The sequence below is a fragment of the Cryptotermes secundus genome, unplaced genomic scaffold (genome assembly GCF_002891405.2).
Source record: "Cryptotermes secundus unplaced genomic scaffold, Csec_1.0 scaffold10, whole genome shotgun sequence".
Classification (NCBI taxonomy): domain Eukaryota; kingdom Metazoa; phylum Arthropoda; class Insecta; order Blattodea; family Kalotermitidae; genus Cryptotermes; species Cryptotermes secundus.
Window position 1 is genome coordinate 740144 of NW_019735554.1, and position 17048 is coordinate 757191.

Consider the following 17048-nt stretch of genomic DNA (forward strand, 5'->3'; position numbering starts at 1 on the left):
GTGAAATTAAATCCAGGATTGCCATGGCAAAAGCTGCATTTAGCAAGAAGAAGAATCTTTTTACCAGCAAATTGGACTTAACTTTGAGGAAGAAACTAGTGAAATGCTACATTTGGAGCATAGCTCTGTATGGGGCTGAAACATGGACACTTAGGGCAGTAGATCAGAAACATCTGGAAAGTTTCGAAATGTGGTGTTGGAGAAGAATGGAGAAGATCAGTTGGACCGATTATGTGAGAAATGAAGAAGTGTTAATCAGAGTCAGTGAGCAGAGGAATATCCTACATGAAATAAGAAAACGGAAGGCTAATTGGATTGGTCATGTTTTACGCAGACACTGCCTTCTAAAAGAAGCTATCGAAGGAAAGATAGATGGGCAGATAGAAGTGACAAGAAGACGTAAGAAGATGCTGGATAACCTTGGGGACGGAATAGGATACTGTCATTTGAAGGAGAAAGCTCTAGATCGCATAAAGTGGAGGAACTGTTTTGGAAGAGACTGTGGACCTGTCGTCTTGACAGATTACTGATGATGATGATGATGATGATGTGTCAAAGAAGTTGCTCGCCCGTGAGCTTAGCCATGTTTTTGACGCCTTCTGTCAACTCCTCATAATTGCTTAAGTGCTATGAGTGCAATCAGTTCTTCAGGAGGTAAACACATGGTAGTACTCAGAGCAAGATCAGGGCTGCAAGGAGGGTGGTCAAACAACTCCCAGTTGAAATGCTGCAGCAGTGCCCGAGTGTGAGCAGCTGTATGCAGACGTACAGCATCATGGAGGGGCACTACACCACATTTAAACATCCCATGCCTTTTCTTGTCAATAGCCCTATGCATTTTTTTTAGTGTTTCACAATACACTTCTGAACATTGTGGTCCCTTGTTGCATGAATTCTACCATCAGCACTCCTTTCCTGTCCCTGAAAATATGTCATCAGCTTTCTGGCAGACACTTATTTAAACTTGTTTGGCTTCTTTGGTGAATGTGTGTGCATATACTGCTTTGACTGCTCTTTTATTTAAATATTCACAAATGAAACCCAGGTTTCATCACCTGTTACTCATATGATGTGATTGAGAAATTAATCACCATCATTCTGGTATCACTCTAAAAGGGTCAAAGCCATTCTCTGTATTGTGCACATCCATTAACATTATTTGGGTCCATCTTGCACAAAATTCGCAATAGCCTATCCTAACTGTGATAATCTCATAAAGAACACTGACATTTGTGGAAATTCACGAAAGTTCTGAAATTCTGAAGAGCTGTCTTTCACAATTTTTTTGGTCGGCACTTTGAACAAGATTATCACTCACTACAGATAGACAACCACTTTGATCTTCATCGTGAACGGCCATGAACTTTGTCCACCCACCAATCTTTGAACATTCTACACCACTGTCTTACAGTTCCTTCCCTCATTACATTTTGGCCATAAACATTGTGGATTTCCACAGCACTTGTATTTTTTGTGTGAAGAAAGTGGATAACAGCAAATTTCACAGCTGGCGAGATTATCAATCACAGGGCACGTCATAACTCACTCTGTAGAGACAAGAACAAAAACACTAGGTTACCAGTTATGTGATGGTTTTACAAGGCGAGGCATGTGACACTACCTCACGTGCAAAAGCTCTCCCATTCCTATATTAGTTATCTAAAATAAACAAAGGTTACTTTCTAAATAGCCCTTGTATATTACTACTCCAGTATGTATATAAGTATTTCCAATTGAAATTATTCCTCTCCACATAGCGCAGGACATATCTGGATAATAAACATCTTTAAGATCTGCAGTGACATATCCCACACAGTGGTTTCACACCCAGTTTCATAAAGATATGCCTAATATTTTATTTCTAGAAAAGAAAGGTAAATATAAATTGGGTAGCAAAAAAAAAAAGAACTAGGAAATTCACTTCTGTTTCACTAAGGACCACCTGACATACTCTCAGCAAATTGCCCTCCAAATCAGTGTTCCTTTTAACTCCCCTAACAGGGTCAAATAGGAGTTTCTTTGTCTCCCCCAGTCCATACTAACTGATTTTGTGAATCTTTTTGAAAATGTGTCCTTTAAGAAAATCAATTCTCTTCTAGATGTTCCAAAAGTCAGTAACATTCATTTGTAAATTAAATATTTCGTTATCTTACAACATATGCTGTATTGTATAATATTGTCATGTATATTCTTCCCAACTGTACACCTTATGAATAAAAGCACTGTGCATCTGCTGTGTTCACACTACAACACAGTGTCTACCTTACATGGCCACAATGTATACAAGTTTCTCATCTATCACTGGAACAAGCAAGTGATGAACAAAACCTGTGGTATCCTGGCAGGTTCATTAACTCAAGTAACGAAGAATTTAATATCACACCTATCACAAGTGCCTTCTGAGCAAATTAAACACTTTCCACTCAGTCCAACAAGACAAAATCTAAAAACATACAGCCATAAAATTTTACTCAGAGTGTAAATAATATCATTCAAATTCAAGGTAGTTCAAGGATTAGCATCAAACACAAAAATGCATTATTATATTCTAATGCAAATATGCACGTGCCAATGTCGGCAAGCAACTGTAAATGATAACTGTACATGGAAAAATGTCTATACTGTCATGACAAGAATGATTTTGGAAACAAAAGATTCACATGAAAATGATCTCAGATAATAACACTTAACAACTGCACTCCATATAAGATGGGCATAATTTATAAATCTGTATTTTTCAAGGAAAAACTCTTTCAAGAGCTAATAATGTTCTCCACATACATGCCACAACTGATAATGTACAATCAGACAGGGCTGAAAACACTGTACTTGCTCAACATTGAACACCTGGCCTGCTGCTTCCCTGCTCTCTTGCTATCCATCCAAGTGCAGCAGGTCTCTGCCAATCATTGCTATCAACTACTCTGCCTTCTCACTTGGACTAAATTTATGTCATGCAAGTGCAGTCACAATTAAGAACAGATTATCCAACAAATCACAAACAAAACTGCATTGGACTGGATATGGAATAATTACAATAAGAAAAAGTAAAGCTATTCCTGGGACAGGCTGTGGAGGCCCATAGGATTGTGAAACATTGAGGCTCCCACATTTTCTAGACAATCGGCTCACAGGTGGTGCTGAGATTGTCAGCCTCATCCACCAGGTACCCCAAGGAATCCTGTTACTCATTTCTGCTAGAGGCTGAGTCAACCCCCATGGTCATAGTGCAGCTTGAAGGGTTAGGTCAATTGAAAATCCAATGACCTTCTCAGGAAACAAAACCATGACCTTCAGTGCCTCAACCACCTATGCTACCGTGTGCTCCCCATTACAGTATACCAACATATTAATACATAACACAACCTTCTTTTGAAAACTGAAGCTTCTGCTGATATTGTCATAAAAAGTACTGTACTTTATCAGTAACACATTGAACAAGTCACACCAGACAGCAAAAAAGGCGTGATCCCTCGCATTGGGGTTTGGGTGTGGGGTTAAAAATCTCTCACAGTAAGAAAATAACATAACAAAATGTCACAAACTTCATTTGACTTAAACATATTTTTGGTGCAATCTAAGCAAATAAAAAAGGACACGAGATTTGATACACAGACTGTAACAGTCTCCCTAAGGGAAAGTTCACAGAGTAGAAGTGGAAGAAGCACATAAAAGTTAAGTAGAAGTACATATCAGATGGGACAGCAATGGCACCGAACCAAGAGACGAACATACATTTCTCTACAGGTGGAGTACAACAGGAGACCTATGCATATATGGATCTTTACAGCATCACCACCTATAAGGACATGTTAGAAAGACTAAGCATTTTTATTGACAGTGCAAGCCTTCAGGGAAAATCTATACATAACACAAATTTAGTATTTCCCTGCTCTTGACACAACCTTGTAGAACACATATTCTAAAGTGTATTTAAATACACTTCCAACAAACAAGTCTTTTTTTTTCAGAAATTAATAAATAATGATATTTACATTTTAAATGCTGTCAACATCAGGGAACTTCAAAATTAATGCCTTCTTATTCTGTCCTGAATTCAAAGTAAGACTGCCAATTTTTATAAAGTTTCATTGTAATTCACCATTATTCTGTATGCAAATCTCCAAAATATGCACACGTCTGATGATAAAGACATGAAAATTGCACAACCTTGTAGAGCACTAATGACTTTGAAACTATCTGTTACAATTATCTTCTGCAAATATACCAAATTCCACACATATTTTTTCAAAAAAAGTTTCCTTGGAATAGTCTAAGTATGAGTGAAAAATTTCACAGATTCTACGGCACTACTGCAGATCTAGAAAATTTATATTATGAAATAAATTGAATATGCAGTTGGTCAAAACAAGGAGAGTTTCTCTATAACATATACTGGTATGATACTGTGTTTTGTTTATGAACCAAAGAAGGGGTAATGTATTTCTTTCTTCCAGAGCAGCTTTCGCCACATTCTTGCTTTGCAATCTATATAAACATTAGCCAAACTCCTCTACACATCTTGCCCTTCTCTCGCTTCTGGCAAAATTAAAATATCTGAATTGTGACTTGGAGCCCACAGTAAGCTGTCTTCATTCAAATTTAATGTGGCCACCTCATGGATCACCCCTCATCTCAGAAAAGTATAGGGTGTCCAGCTGAAAGGTATCCAAAATAAAACATTTATATCTCAGAAACTAATTGTCATACATGTATCCGGTTTATGTCATCGCAAAGGAAAACTCTTAATTTTTTTTTTCATATCTGCCTTACGCCCTTACGCTGCCACATTTTTGCCACCACGTTAGCAATCACCTGGACAGAGAGATGGCTGGGATTTGAATTGCCAGAAGTGGACCAATTGCTTGGCCTCCTAGGTCACAAGATTTAACCCCAGTGGATTTTTCTTGTTGGGTTATGTGAAGAACATTGTCTATCAGGTTAAGATCAACAACCTTAAACACCTGAAAGCCTGCATAAGGGAGGCTATGGTAACACCAAACATGCTTCAAGCCTGGATATTTGTTGTGCCACCAAAGGAACCCACATTTAAATTTATTGAGACAGTTATATATGCAGAAAAACTTTGATAGTTTCCCTTTGTAATAGTGTATCCCATTAATGTGTATAATAAATTCTTTCTAAGATATAATGATTTTATTTTGGATACCTTTCATCTGGACACCCCGTATTCCTTTGCTACTGCTGAATTTGATGTAGGCCAGAAGTCTGAAGTCCAAAGTAACTAAACTCAAAAACCTAGGCTTTAATTGGTTACCACTGATGTATATCTACAAATGTGTTATATCCAAATTTCATCTTGCAGTTGTCATCTTCACACCTCACTCACCAGCACAGAACTTCCAAAGTTCATAGTGTAACTGAATCATTAACTTATAACACAGAAAACACACAATTAAGTAAGGGTGCAATAAGGACTGGAACAAGCCCAAATGCTGCCCCAGGCATTGAGAAGTTCTGCTGATCATCAGTAAAAAGAGATTAAGTTTCTCAAAACTTTGTCCCAATCAGAAGCTAATAACATCAAATTTACAGACACTGCAACAAAAATCACCACTAGCGTCACAGTGTACTGTATTTAGATGGCTGCATAACATGCTTAGATTACTGTCAAGAAGTATTCACAATATACATAAAAGACCAGCAGAAATTAATTATTGTTTACAAAAAAATAGGTGCATAAATTTGCAGCCCTTGAAATTATGTCACCACAGAAGGCCACCTGGCATGCATGTGCTGTCACACTGGCCCTGGGTACAGTTTACAATTTGTAAAAACAATCCTTTTTAATAGCCACCAGAACAGATGTGTACTGAATTCAATGACATGAGATACCATGAGAACTGTAACTTCAAGCCCACTTGCAACACGGACTGTATAAGTTCTGTTTCCAGATCAACCTAATCTTACAAATTAAAAACATATTTTGAGTTCAATGGAGATTCTGAATAGCTGTAATTCTGCCATCCACTGGGTAGGAACTTGCTTAAGTTGTGTGATGACTCAGTAAACTCCACTCTCAATCAGCTCTTAGAAACCCTCACTAATCCAGTAATTGAGAGGGGAGAGGTCATTCAGATTAAGCGATAATCCAGATTAATGAAGCAAGAGGTAGTCATGAAAGGGTAGAAAAACTTAATGCAAATAAATGGAAAATTTAATGCTATAAGTAGTGATGATGAAAATAAAGAAATATCACTACAGAGCCTTCATTTAAAAACTACAAAACACAATACTTTTCTTAATCAACAGAAGACTCAGAATTTGGACTCGTTTCTGAAAGTACAAGTAATATTACATGTTTGAAGAAACTGTCAAGTTTTGTCTGAAAAGACAAGTGACTCATCTGCCTTCCGAAATGCCATGTGTCTTTTAAAGAAAGTACTCAACTGTAAACAGCATTTTTCATATTTTTATCTGGATTAACTGTAACTGGATTAGTGAGGGTTTACTATATATCTCATTGCATGTCAGCTGCAGTACCACTTCCTGTAAGGTGGGGTGGGAATTGAAGTGGAATATAACTGCTACCATAGATCAACGGTCAGGATTAACAGATGTATGAACACTGCCTCAGTCTGAAATATTGTGACTTATGGAAAAGCAGAGGAACAATATGCAGCTTTTCATGAGGCACAACTACCAACAACTTTTGTGCAATGTACAGCACACTGGGTGTGCAATGAGGCCAGAACAAGTACACCATTCCACAAGCAACAAAACCACATCACCGTCACATGTAGGTAGTCAAAAGTATCGATCCAAAGGACCAGGGTAAGTTTCCTAAAAACTACCACAGGGAAGCAATTATTTATGAGGAAGTTAATTTCTGGAATTCATGCATATCTTCCAATAGTGTTGTTAAGCCCATAATGATAGATATTACTTAGATGCAGTCCTTTTCACAAATCTGTGTCTGTGGCACTGTCATTACAATGTTGTTGCCAGTACCTACGTAAGTGTAACAGACCTTCCCACAAGAAAGTGAAAAGGCAAAATAATGAATGTAAAATGCAAACCAATGCTGTTCAACAGCGGCTGCTCCTAGTCAGAAAGCAGGTATGGATGCATCTTTATGTTAACCAGTGGCAGCACTGTAATTGCATGGCTTTTTCTCTTCAAGCCATTTGCAATTGATAAAAAGGATAGGTTAGTAAAGACACAGCCTCTTCTGTACTGCTAGGCTATCTTCAGCCAGGGAGTATCTAAGAGGCAAAGTCATGAAGATGGAAGCAAACGGTAAAAATAAAAAGTTTGAGAGAATTATAACAAAGGTCTTCCACTGAAAATGGAATGAAACATTAAAAATCTTGAGGCATTATTTCATTGCACCTGACTGCAAGTATGTGGCAAGCACTGCATTCAGAGGTACATCAAGTAAATAGGTAACTTTGGCATTTAGAATTTTTGCAGACATATGGCGAAGATGTTCTGACATTTCAGCATGCCTTGCAGTCTTCATCTTCAGAGTGAAAGTGTCACAGGCAGAGGAAGAAAGAGGTTGATACAGAGAGTGTGGTGTTATCCAATGGGAAAGATTTGTGAAAGAAGGAGAAACTAGATTATAATCAGTTTGTATTCATTTTCACTGCTGATGTTTCTACCCATACTTGGAATACAGTAGAACTGCCACAGCAACATAAAACTGTACTATTGCATTTACACATCAGAATGGTGATAAAACTGACCACAGTAATTTCTGAGCCATCTCTCCTTTATCTATTACCCAATATTCATTCTTCTGGCATGAACACCATTCAAGAATGATCATCAATAATGATATCATAATAAACTGCTGACTACTAATAATACCTCTTGCATTCAATAGAAGAAATTGGAGTATAATGGACCGGTGCATTAGTAATGTATAAATTTTAAGAGAGCTTATCAAGACAGACGAAGATTTCGGTATACAGAATTCACAATTCCAAGGAAGATTATCACATCAATTACAATATGTAAGCTAAAAGGAGGATGAAACTGCATAACAATGGGCTCCATAATTTGTACAATTAGGATGTCAAAATGAAGGATGATGAGATAAGACAGCCATGGAGAAGGTAAAATGACTTAGGAGTAGATGGGTTGACAACAATGAACTAGATTCATCTCGTGGGGGACAAGACCCTTCATTTTTTATACTATTATACTTCATATTTTATTATATTTTAACTTTTCTGTATATATTTTCTTTTGGTCAGTCTAAGCTAAATGATAACATTAAGTCACAAGTGTGTGTGTTCCCTTTTCGTCATTCTAAGTAGTTTCTTTTTTATGTAACTGGTGTTGACTTATGTAATACAATACATATATCTAAAGGCAAGGGCTGATGTGCTGACATGTAATGTGTGTTCTCAAAAGCAATAATCTATATATTAGTACAGTTGGAGTGTGACAACATACAAGTAATTTAACTTAGACTGACCAAGAAAAACTATACACAGAAAATCAGAAGTATGTTACAAGAATGTGAAGTACCAATTATATCAAAATTTGAATTAAATAAAAACATATAACCCCCAAAATACTGGAGAATATTTATACTTAGACAAACATTGTCCATTTTATACTCATGTCCTTGTAAAATTAAGCCAAATCTCACCTAATTCATTACTATTTTATCTACTTTCTTACATTCCCATATTAAACAAATTTTTACTCAATATACAGTGGATTCCAATTAATTGGGACACATCGGGACTAGAGTACTCTGCCCCAATTTAGTTGCTGCCCAAAATATATAAAGTTGCAGCAAAGGGTTAAAAAGGTATATGTACATTCATTCATCACTAATCTGTCAGACGACAGGTCCGCAGTCTCTTCCAAAACAGTTCCTCCACTTAATGCAATCACAATAAGGCTTATTGTGTGATGGTCGCTGCATTTTGTAGCTTTTGTCTTTTTCTTTAAGGCAATCATTGTCACTTCTGTAAAGTCCTTGGGCCACTCCCCAGTTTCATTTATGGTGTTTATTAGTTTATAAGACAAAAAATAAGCTTTCAGTTTACTGCACAGCAAAAATACTGTTTTTAGATGAGCTGACATAATTGGTGCAAATCACAGAAAAATATTTAGTCTAGAAACAAATTTGATTAATTTACGTATTAAACACCCATATGCTTCCTAACGGTTAGTGACGTTGGAGGAACTGAATGAGTATACCTGCCATGTTCTCTTGATTGAGTGCAACTGACAAAAGCAGCTCAAGTTTCCAGACTGCCTTCATTGCCCTCCTGCACAAATAAAGTCATAGTCCAGCAATAAATTTCCAAGCATCATGGGTACAGACTTGTTCATGCTCGGTCATATTGTCCTCATCAGTTTCCTGTTCTTCTGATGTAGTCTGGTGTTTCACTGCAATTTACTCAACAATCACTTCTAACAATCTTCATTTTCATTATAAGTTTGAAGACTATCGTCAATGGACGAAAACTCTCCATAATTTCAGGCGTGGTTCATTTCCAATATGATGCCATTTTCGCTTTCGGCCTTATTCAGCATCTACAAGTCTGAGTGTTTTAAACCACAGTGAGCAAAGCAGTTCTGAATGGTCTTGGTATTTACTCTTCGCCAACTATGGCAATAAACTGTGCTGCTTCTAAAATATCAATCCTTGCACTGGTCTCCTTAGCTGGTGAGGATTATGTCAGTATATATTCTTGAATTGCTTCTAGGATGTAGTTTAGCAATTTTGAGTGACATACGAGTATGAGGGGTGAGCCATAAAAACCGGCCCTCGCACTGCAACCTTCAAAGACCTATTGTGCTTCCCCTTGGGAATAACCCTTTTTTTAATCCTTTACTTTGAATGAAATGTAGGACTTTATTTTTGTGTGATATAAGGTCTTCAAATTTTGTACAATTCCCATGTCCATTGGCTGTACCAGGGATGTGGTGTTGGGAGACAGAAATTCCAGCTAGGGATGTGGTGTTGGGAGACAGAAATTCCAGCTGGATATATTTCCAAGAATCCAAATGAGGGTGGGCGCACAGTTGTCAATAACCAGTAAAATTTTCCTTGCTTTCAATTGCAATTCCAAGTCCCAACTCATTAGCCAGTTCTTAAAAATTTCAGATGTCATCTACGCCTTTTTGTTAGCATAGTATAGAACTGGGAAACTGTCCATACTAACCCCCTTAAAGCACAGAGGCTTAGCCATTTTCCTGGTAACCAAAGCTTTTGTTTATCAGTTCCTGACATGTATGAGCAGCACAACAGTTACATGATCCACTGCTGTCTTTGAACAAGATACAGCTGTATGTTTGTAGCTTAGGGAATCATCCAGCATGGCATGATAAAATAAACCTGTTTCATCAGCACTGTAGATATCATCTGCACAAAATTTCTGAAGCAAGTTTGGCAGCCTTGTCTACTTCCACTGTTCAGCAATTACAGCATCAGCACGGTCCTTCTTGCTGTGTGCCTTTCTGAATTTTATCCTAAACCTGAATTTCCATCGAGTCAACAAACCATCTGTTGCTTTGAAATCGTTATGACCCAGCAACTTTTTGGTTAAATCCTGTGACTTGCTTCTCAACAGTGGTCCACTGACACATACACTGTCCAGTTACAATACAGAACCACTGACTGAGGGCCTCCTGAACATCTGGATCCTTAAATCCACACTTACATTCTTGGAAAGATCCCTGTTGTCCATGGTGTAATGTCCATTCATCTCGCAGTTCCTCTTGCTGCTGTATAACACATGCAATTGTAGATTTCTGCACCCTATCTCCACCAGGTGGTGATGACTGGTGTTAGGTGGCTGGTTTTTAATTTTTTCCAGTGAGGCAATTTTGTCAGTGAGTGTTACACCTCTCCTGGGCATTTCTGTGGGGATTTAAAATGTTAAATAAAAATAAATCACTGCACATGCCATTGTAGATCCATTTATACAGAGTCAGTGACTGGTGATATAATATTCACAACTGCACCATGTGGCAGCTAGTGGCCCAATTAAATGGCATGGTGTCCCAAATAAACTAAGCAAATTCTGAATTCTTGTTATATTCTCAATTCGTTTTCTTTCTCCAGGATCTGCCCAAATAAATGACTGCCACAATTAACCAGTGACCCTATTAACTGGAATCCACTGTATTTGGTTGATTTGTATACATCCCCTAATGGATGACCATTTTTGGCTGAAACATATAATTTATGATAAGAAATAAACAAATGAAAAGGTTTTTATTGTAAATTTGTGTCCAGTTCATTTATCACTTAAAACAAAACACAAACAGAATGCATTCTTATGAAAAAATAATGAACCTAGAAGTTCCATAAAAGGCAGAGTGTTTCTCGACTAGCTGAAAAACTATCAATTTCTCAAGAAGAACTCTGCCCCATGGAGTGAGGTAGGGCATATGTAAATTTAAGATAACATCTATCTTGATGATTATCAGTTGTAGCAGCAATGAAACCAGCTTCTGCTTTACATACCATGACCCTTCAAAGAATGTCAGGAACAGGGAATACAATTTGAATTAACTGCTACAAGTATAACAACATTTCTTATTCGTAATGAATTCACAATTTACTAATACCTTTGACTTTGTATAAACATTTGCATCATATTTGTCTGGACAGATGAGGGAAGCTACTATACATCATCGGTTGCTTCAAGAACTGCACCACTGTATGCCAGGTCCCAGTACTGCTCCACTCCATGCTTCTTGAAGTGTTCCCTTGCTAACTTCTCTGTTGGGCACACTTTGAATTTCATATCACCAAAGTTTCTCTGTTTCACAGTCCCCTGGAAAACAAAGCTCAGAAATCATCATAATGTAAAAAATATGAAGTGAACTCACTACAAGTTGTGTGACAAATATTTTCAAGTTCTAAAATCGATTCTAAAATTCACTATCTGTGAGATCGTATCAGAAAGTTTCCATAATGTTACTGTTTAACTGCCTCAGTAAACGATGAGAGGGGAGGCCACGGTCACACTTCCACAAGCATATTGCATCAGTTTGCCACGTAACACCACACTGTGAACAGGCACTGTTTTGACAAGAGTGCTTTTTCGACTTCATGTTTCATTTTGTCTGCAATGCATGGCAAAATCACGCAATCTGTCTGCATAAAATTTTGCATGAAGCTCAGTAAATCCTCTACCAAAACATCTGAAATGCTTTGTGAGGCTTTTGGAGAACATTCTTTAAGCCAGTCAGTGGATTTTGAATGACATTCGTGTTTCAAGGCCAATCGAGGGTCAGCTGAAGATGACAAACATTCAAGGCAACCACGCACCAGCAAAAAAACAGAAAATGTTGAAAAAATGTAAGAACTCATTAATGAAGACTGTCGCCAAACAATCCATGAGCTTGCAGACACCACTGGGATCAGTTACGGAGTTTGCAATGACATCTTAACATAAAATTTGAACATGCATCACACTGCTCCTTCATCACGACAACTCGTCCACTGACATGTACCTGAAAACGAGAGTCTGTGACTAACAACATGGTTATGGTTCCCTATCCTCCCTACTCACTGGACTTAGGCCCTTGTGATTTTGTTTCGTTTCCCAAATTGAAAATGAAACTGAAGGGATGATGTTTTGAAACAGTGTCTGATATCCAAATGGAATCGCAAGCAGTACTTGACAGCATTAAGGAAAATGAATTCCACGGTGCATGGAAAAAATGATAGGATTGCTGTATACATTCCCAAGGAGACTATTTCAAAGGAGATGGCAGCCAAAAATGAGTAAGTTATGCCAGAATTTTTTTGACCTAGTCTGGAAACTTTCCGACAGCACCTCGTATGGTTATGTAAATAAATTATTGCAAGATTTAAAATGCTGTAAGGACACCAAAATGAAGTAGGAGGAGCCAGTCGTTCTGAAGGAGTATACCAAGAAAAGGCTGAAGACTTACTTATACTGAGAATTACAATAATACATAAAGAGAAGTTTCTCTTTAGTAATAACTAGTGATTTAAATACATAGGTTGAAAGCCATATTGTACCTAATAGCTTGTAATAAGAATGGAAATAAAGTTGTAAAGTTTGCAGCATTTAAATAGCTACACCTAGAAATGCAACTTATCATGATGATGTACAAACCACAAGAGAACTATGACTGACTGCTGGCACATATAAACGACATACAAATATGTAACTCTAGCATCACACATTTGCTTAAAATAAGAAGCATCTCACCTCCCAAACCAAGAAACACTTGTTGACAGATTCATTCCCATCACTGTCTTTCACTGTGTCTTCTTCCCATTTTATCCTGTTAAGCATTAGCCTGCAAAGAAAGCATCAGTCATCAACATTTTTAATAACCTGACATCTGATCTCAAAGGTCTTATGAATGAAAAGGCACGATTTAAAATAGCATTGAAACAATACTTAAATACACATTCATTCTACTCTGTTGATGAATACCTATTGTCTAGAAAATAACTTATGTATCTTTAAATAGCCTTGTGTGTAGTCACTGTGTATTCTTGGTTTCTCTTGTGGGAGAACTCCATTGGGTCTGTACATATGTTTTGTATTTATATGACATATTCCACATCATACAGTCATTTGACTAACTTTGGATCCATGGAATGCAATGTAATGTAAAAAGAAACATTGACAACTTTCAATTGCAACAAAATGCTGCAATAAGTTTTTGGTTTAGTATGTTGAATATTTTTCAACATCCTATGCCAAAATTCATTCCCCTCACATTACTCATTCATTCATTTACATTCCATGGATCCTTACATGGCTGTAAGACCAGTGGCTATAGGAATAGTCAACGACAACAAAATAAGTCTCATCAATTACATAAATGCAAATGAATTATATCTAATCCATCACAATTACACATGTTATCCTGGACAAATCACAATGAGTAAATCATTAAACAGTTATAAAATATATGTGTTAAAGCAAGCAACATAGTAATATCAAACAAGACTACAATAATCAAACATAAAAATGTGCTGGTAGCCATCCAGCATATAACAGATCAAGATCATTAATTAACATTGAAGTTAAAATATTCTTCCAATGAATAAAATTAATTTAAAAGTATACATTTTTTAAAGCAAATCTAAATTGTTTTGTATCATGAGCTAGTTCTTTATGCTAGAAGGAAGATTATTAAAAGCCTCGATTCAAAATAATATGTTCCTTTTTGGAATACTGTTAAATTACATACTGGATAATGGGGATTGTAATTGTGTCTTGTATTAATGCTATGAATCTCAGAGTTAGATTTAAACTGTTATCTGTTTTTAACAATAACAAAAGAGAAAATATGTACTGTGATTGGAGGAGCAAATTTTTCAGTTTCTTAAACAAATCCCTGCAAGTCTCTGCTTTTAGAATTAGTAATAATTCTAATTACCTTCTTCAGTAGCCTAAAAATATAAATAATACAGGGAGAACTGTCCCAGAAAATTATACCATAAGTCATAACAGAGGGAAAATATGAGAAATAAATTATTCTTATTGTTTCGTATTACACATAAGGTTTAACAGCCCTCATTGCATAACAGGCTGAACCTAATTTAGACATAAGCCAGGCGACATGTCCCTTTCATGATATGTAGTTGATAATTAATCCAAGAAATTTGGTATTAGCCGATTTAGCAATCCGACTGTTACCACAGTCAATATGTATATCCACTGCATAGCTATTCTTAGTCAAAAATTGTATAAAATATGTTTTATTGAAGTTTAGTGTCAATAAATCAGCTTTAAATCATCATTTATGTTCTTAAATATTTGAATGTTGTTGTTTCATAATCTAAATGGCTGGAATTCATGATAATTATGCTGGTGGTCAGTATAGTTCACTTGCAGACTACAGGCCAAGGAGTTCTTTTTTTTTTTCATTTGCAAAAAGAACAACTTTGGATTTACTAATTATAATGTTTGAAAAGTCATTTATACATAAAAGAAACAATAAAGTTCCCAGAACTGATCCCTGGGGAACACCATTATTAACTTTGCCCCATGTGGAATGAACATGCCAGTTATTAATTACAACTCTCTTGTATCTCTCTTTGAGGTAGAATTTTACCAATGAATTGTCCTTACCAACTATTCCATAAAATTCCAGTCTACACCGTAAAATATCATAATTGACACAGTCAAAAGCTTTCAACTCACAGAAAATGCCACCAACTAATATGTTGTTATTCAGCATAATTTAATATATCATTAATTAATTTATATGGGGCCATTTCTGTAGATGAATTACTCCTAAAACCATACTGTTCATTTGCTAATATGTTGTTACTCGCTATATGTCGGTTCATTCTTGAATATATAACCTTTTTGAACAACTTTTGAAAAGGATGTTAGTGATGATATAGGTCTGTAGTTAGTCATATTAGTTTTATCTCCATTTTAAATAATGGTTTTATTTCTGAATATTTCAACTGAGTGGGAAAGACACCAGCTGAAAGAGATCTGTTACAAATGTAAATTAATGGGGATACAGAGTTTTCTTCTAAATACTTCAGTTTCTTTTTGTTGTTAGAGTACAAGGAAATTAAACTTCAGCCAGGCCCATTTATCACAATGTATCACATTTTTTTAACTTTCAATTCCACTGCACAAACACATTTAAAAATATAAAAATATGTTTCTTACACAATAAAATAAAGGATATTATATTTAAGCATCCTGTTGCACTCTACACGATAAATGATACAAACTCCGTCCTAAGTGCAAACAATATATATTATATGTCTTTGATCTTGTTCTTTCTACACTACATGTTTCGGCCTCTATCGGCCATCATCAGGTGTATACTCTTAACGTTGCTGCCACACTGAACCCAGTCTAAAATTTAACATTTAAAAACACAATGTCACATTCTTCGTATTATCAACATCTACATCGTTGATATGTGTCTGGTATGTAGATTATGTTGCACACGTCAAATTTGATATTCTTGTAGTAACAAAATATTTTCTCTAAATTTTAAATTTAAAATTTAGAGAAAATTTTAAAAGGTTTTAAAAACATCATAACTAAAGATTTTTAGAGTGCTACTACAAGAATATCAAATTTGACGTGTGCAACATAATCTACATACCAGACACATATCAACGATGTAGATGTTGATAATACGAAGAATGTGACATTGTGTTTTTAAATGTTAAATTTTAGACTGGGTTCAGTGTGGCAGCAACGTTAAGAGTATACACCTGATGATGGCCGATAGAGGCCGAAACATGTAGTGTAGAAAGAACAAGATCAAAGACATATAATATATATTGTTTGCACTTAGGACGGAGTTTGTATCATTTATTATAATATAAAGGATATTTGTAATACAAAATTCCTTGGACTAACACTGGACAACATATGTTCTTGGAATACTCATATAGATACAGTTGTAACGAAATCAAGTTCAGCTTATTTCATGATTAGAACAATTAAGCCATTCTTGTCCCAAGAATCACTGAACGTGGTATATTATTCCTGTGTTCACTCTATCATGATTTATGGACTAATATTTTGGGAAAATTCTTGTTATAGCAATATAATGTTTAGACTACAAAAGAATTAGAATTATGGTGGGGATTAGAGATAGAGATTCGTGTAGAGAATATTTTAGAGAATTAGAAATATTACCACTACAATCTCAGTATGTATGTATATGTATATATACACACACACACACACACTTTCAGTGTTTGTGATCAATAATAATCATCATTTTGAAGTAAATTCTGAGATACTAATATGTGGACCAAATCTGATGTGCATCATCCACTGTCTTATTTGTCAGTTTATCAGACGGGAACATATTATACTGGGATTAAGGTGTTTTAACAGTTTACCTGTTCCAATAAAGAATTTGTCTCATAATACAAAACAATTCAAAGTAGCCTTGAAACATTTTTTGTATTTCCATTCATTTTATATTTTAGATGAATATTTTAAATACAAGATGAATGAAACCTTTTATAATGCTGTTTTATGGTACACTGTATAAATTAATTTATTATAATCTAATATAGGTTTACATATTTAAGCTATGATCTCAATAAGGTATTACTGTCAAGT

General features: G+C 35.9%; 1 protein-coding gene across 3 annotated transcripts in view; it reads right to left on the reverse strand.

Moving 5' to 3' along the window:
* Positions 1-545: 545 nt before the first annotated feature.
* Positions 546-17048, reverse strand: part of LOC111869517 (U4/U6 small nuclear ribonucleoprotein Prp3) — a 51679-nt gene continuing 35176 nt past the window's right edge. Inside the window, exons 12-14 of one of the 3 annotated variants that reach the window (XR_002843680.2) lie at positions 13185-13275; positions 11566-11774; positions 546-1547 (exon numbers count right to left, since the gene is read on the reverse strand). Coding sequence is in view for 1 of the 3 variants with exons in the window: in XM_023861097.2 (XP_023716865.1) it covers positions 11622-11774; positions 13185-13275 (244 nt within the window). In the remaining 2 variants the exon portion in view is untranslated. Of the gene's footprint in view, positions 1548-9355; positions 11775-13184; positions 13276-17048 lie in introns of those variants that run through there. The other 2 variants (XR_002843679.2, XM_023861097.2) reach the window with 2 other exon arrangements.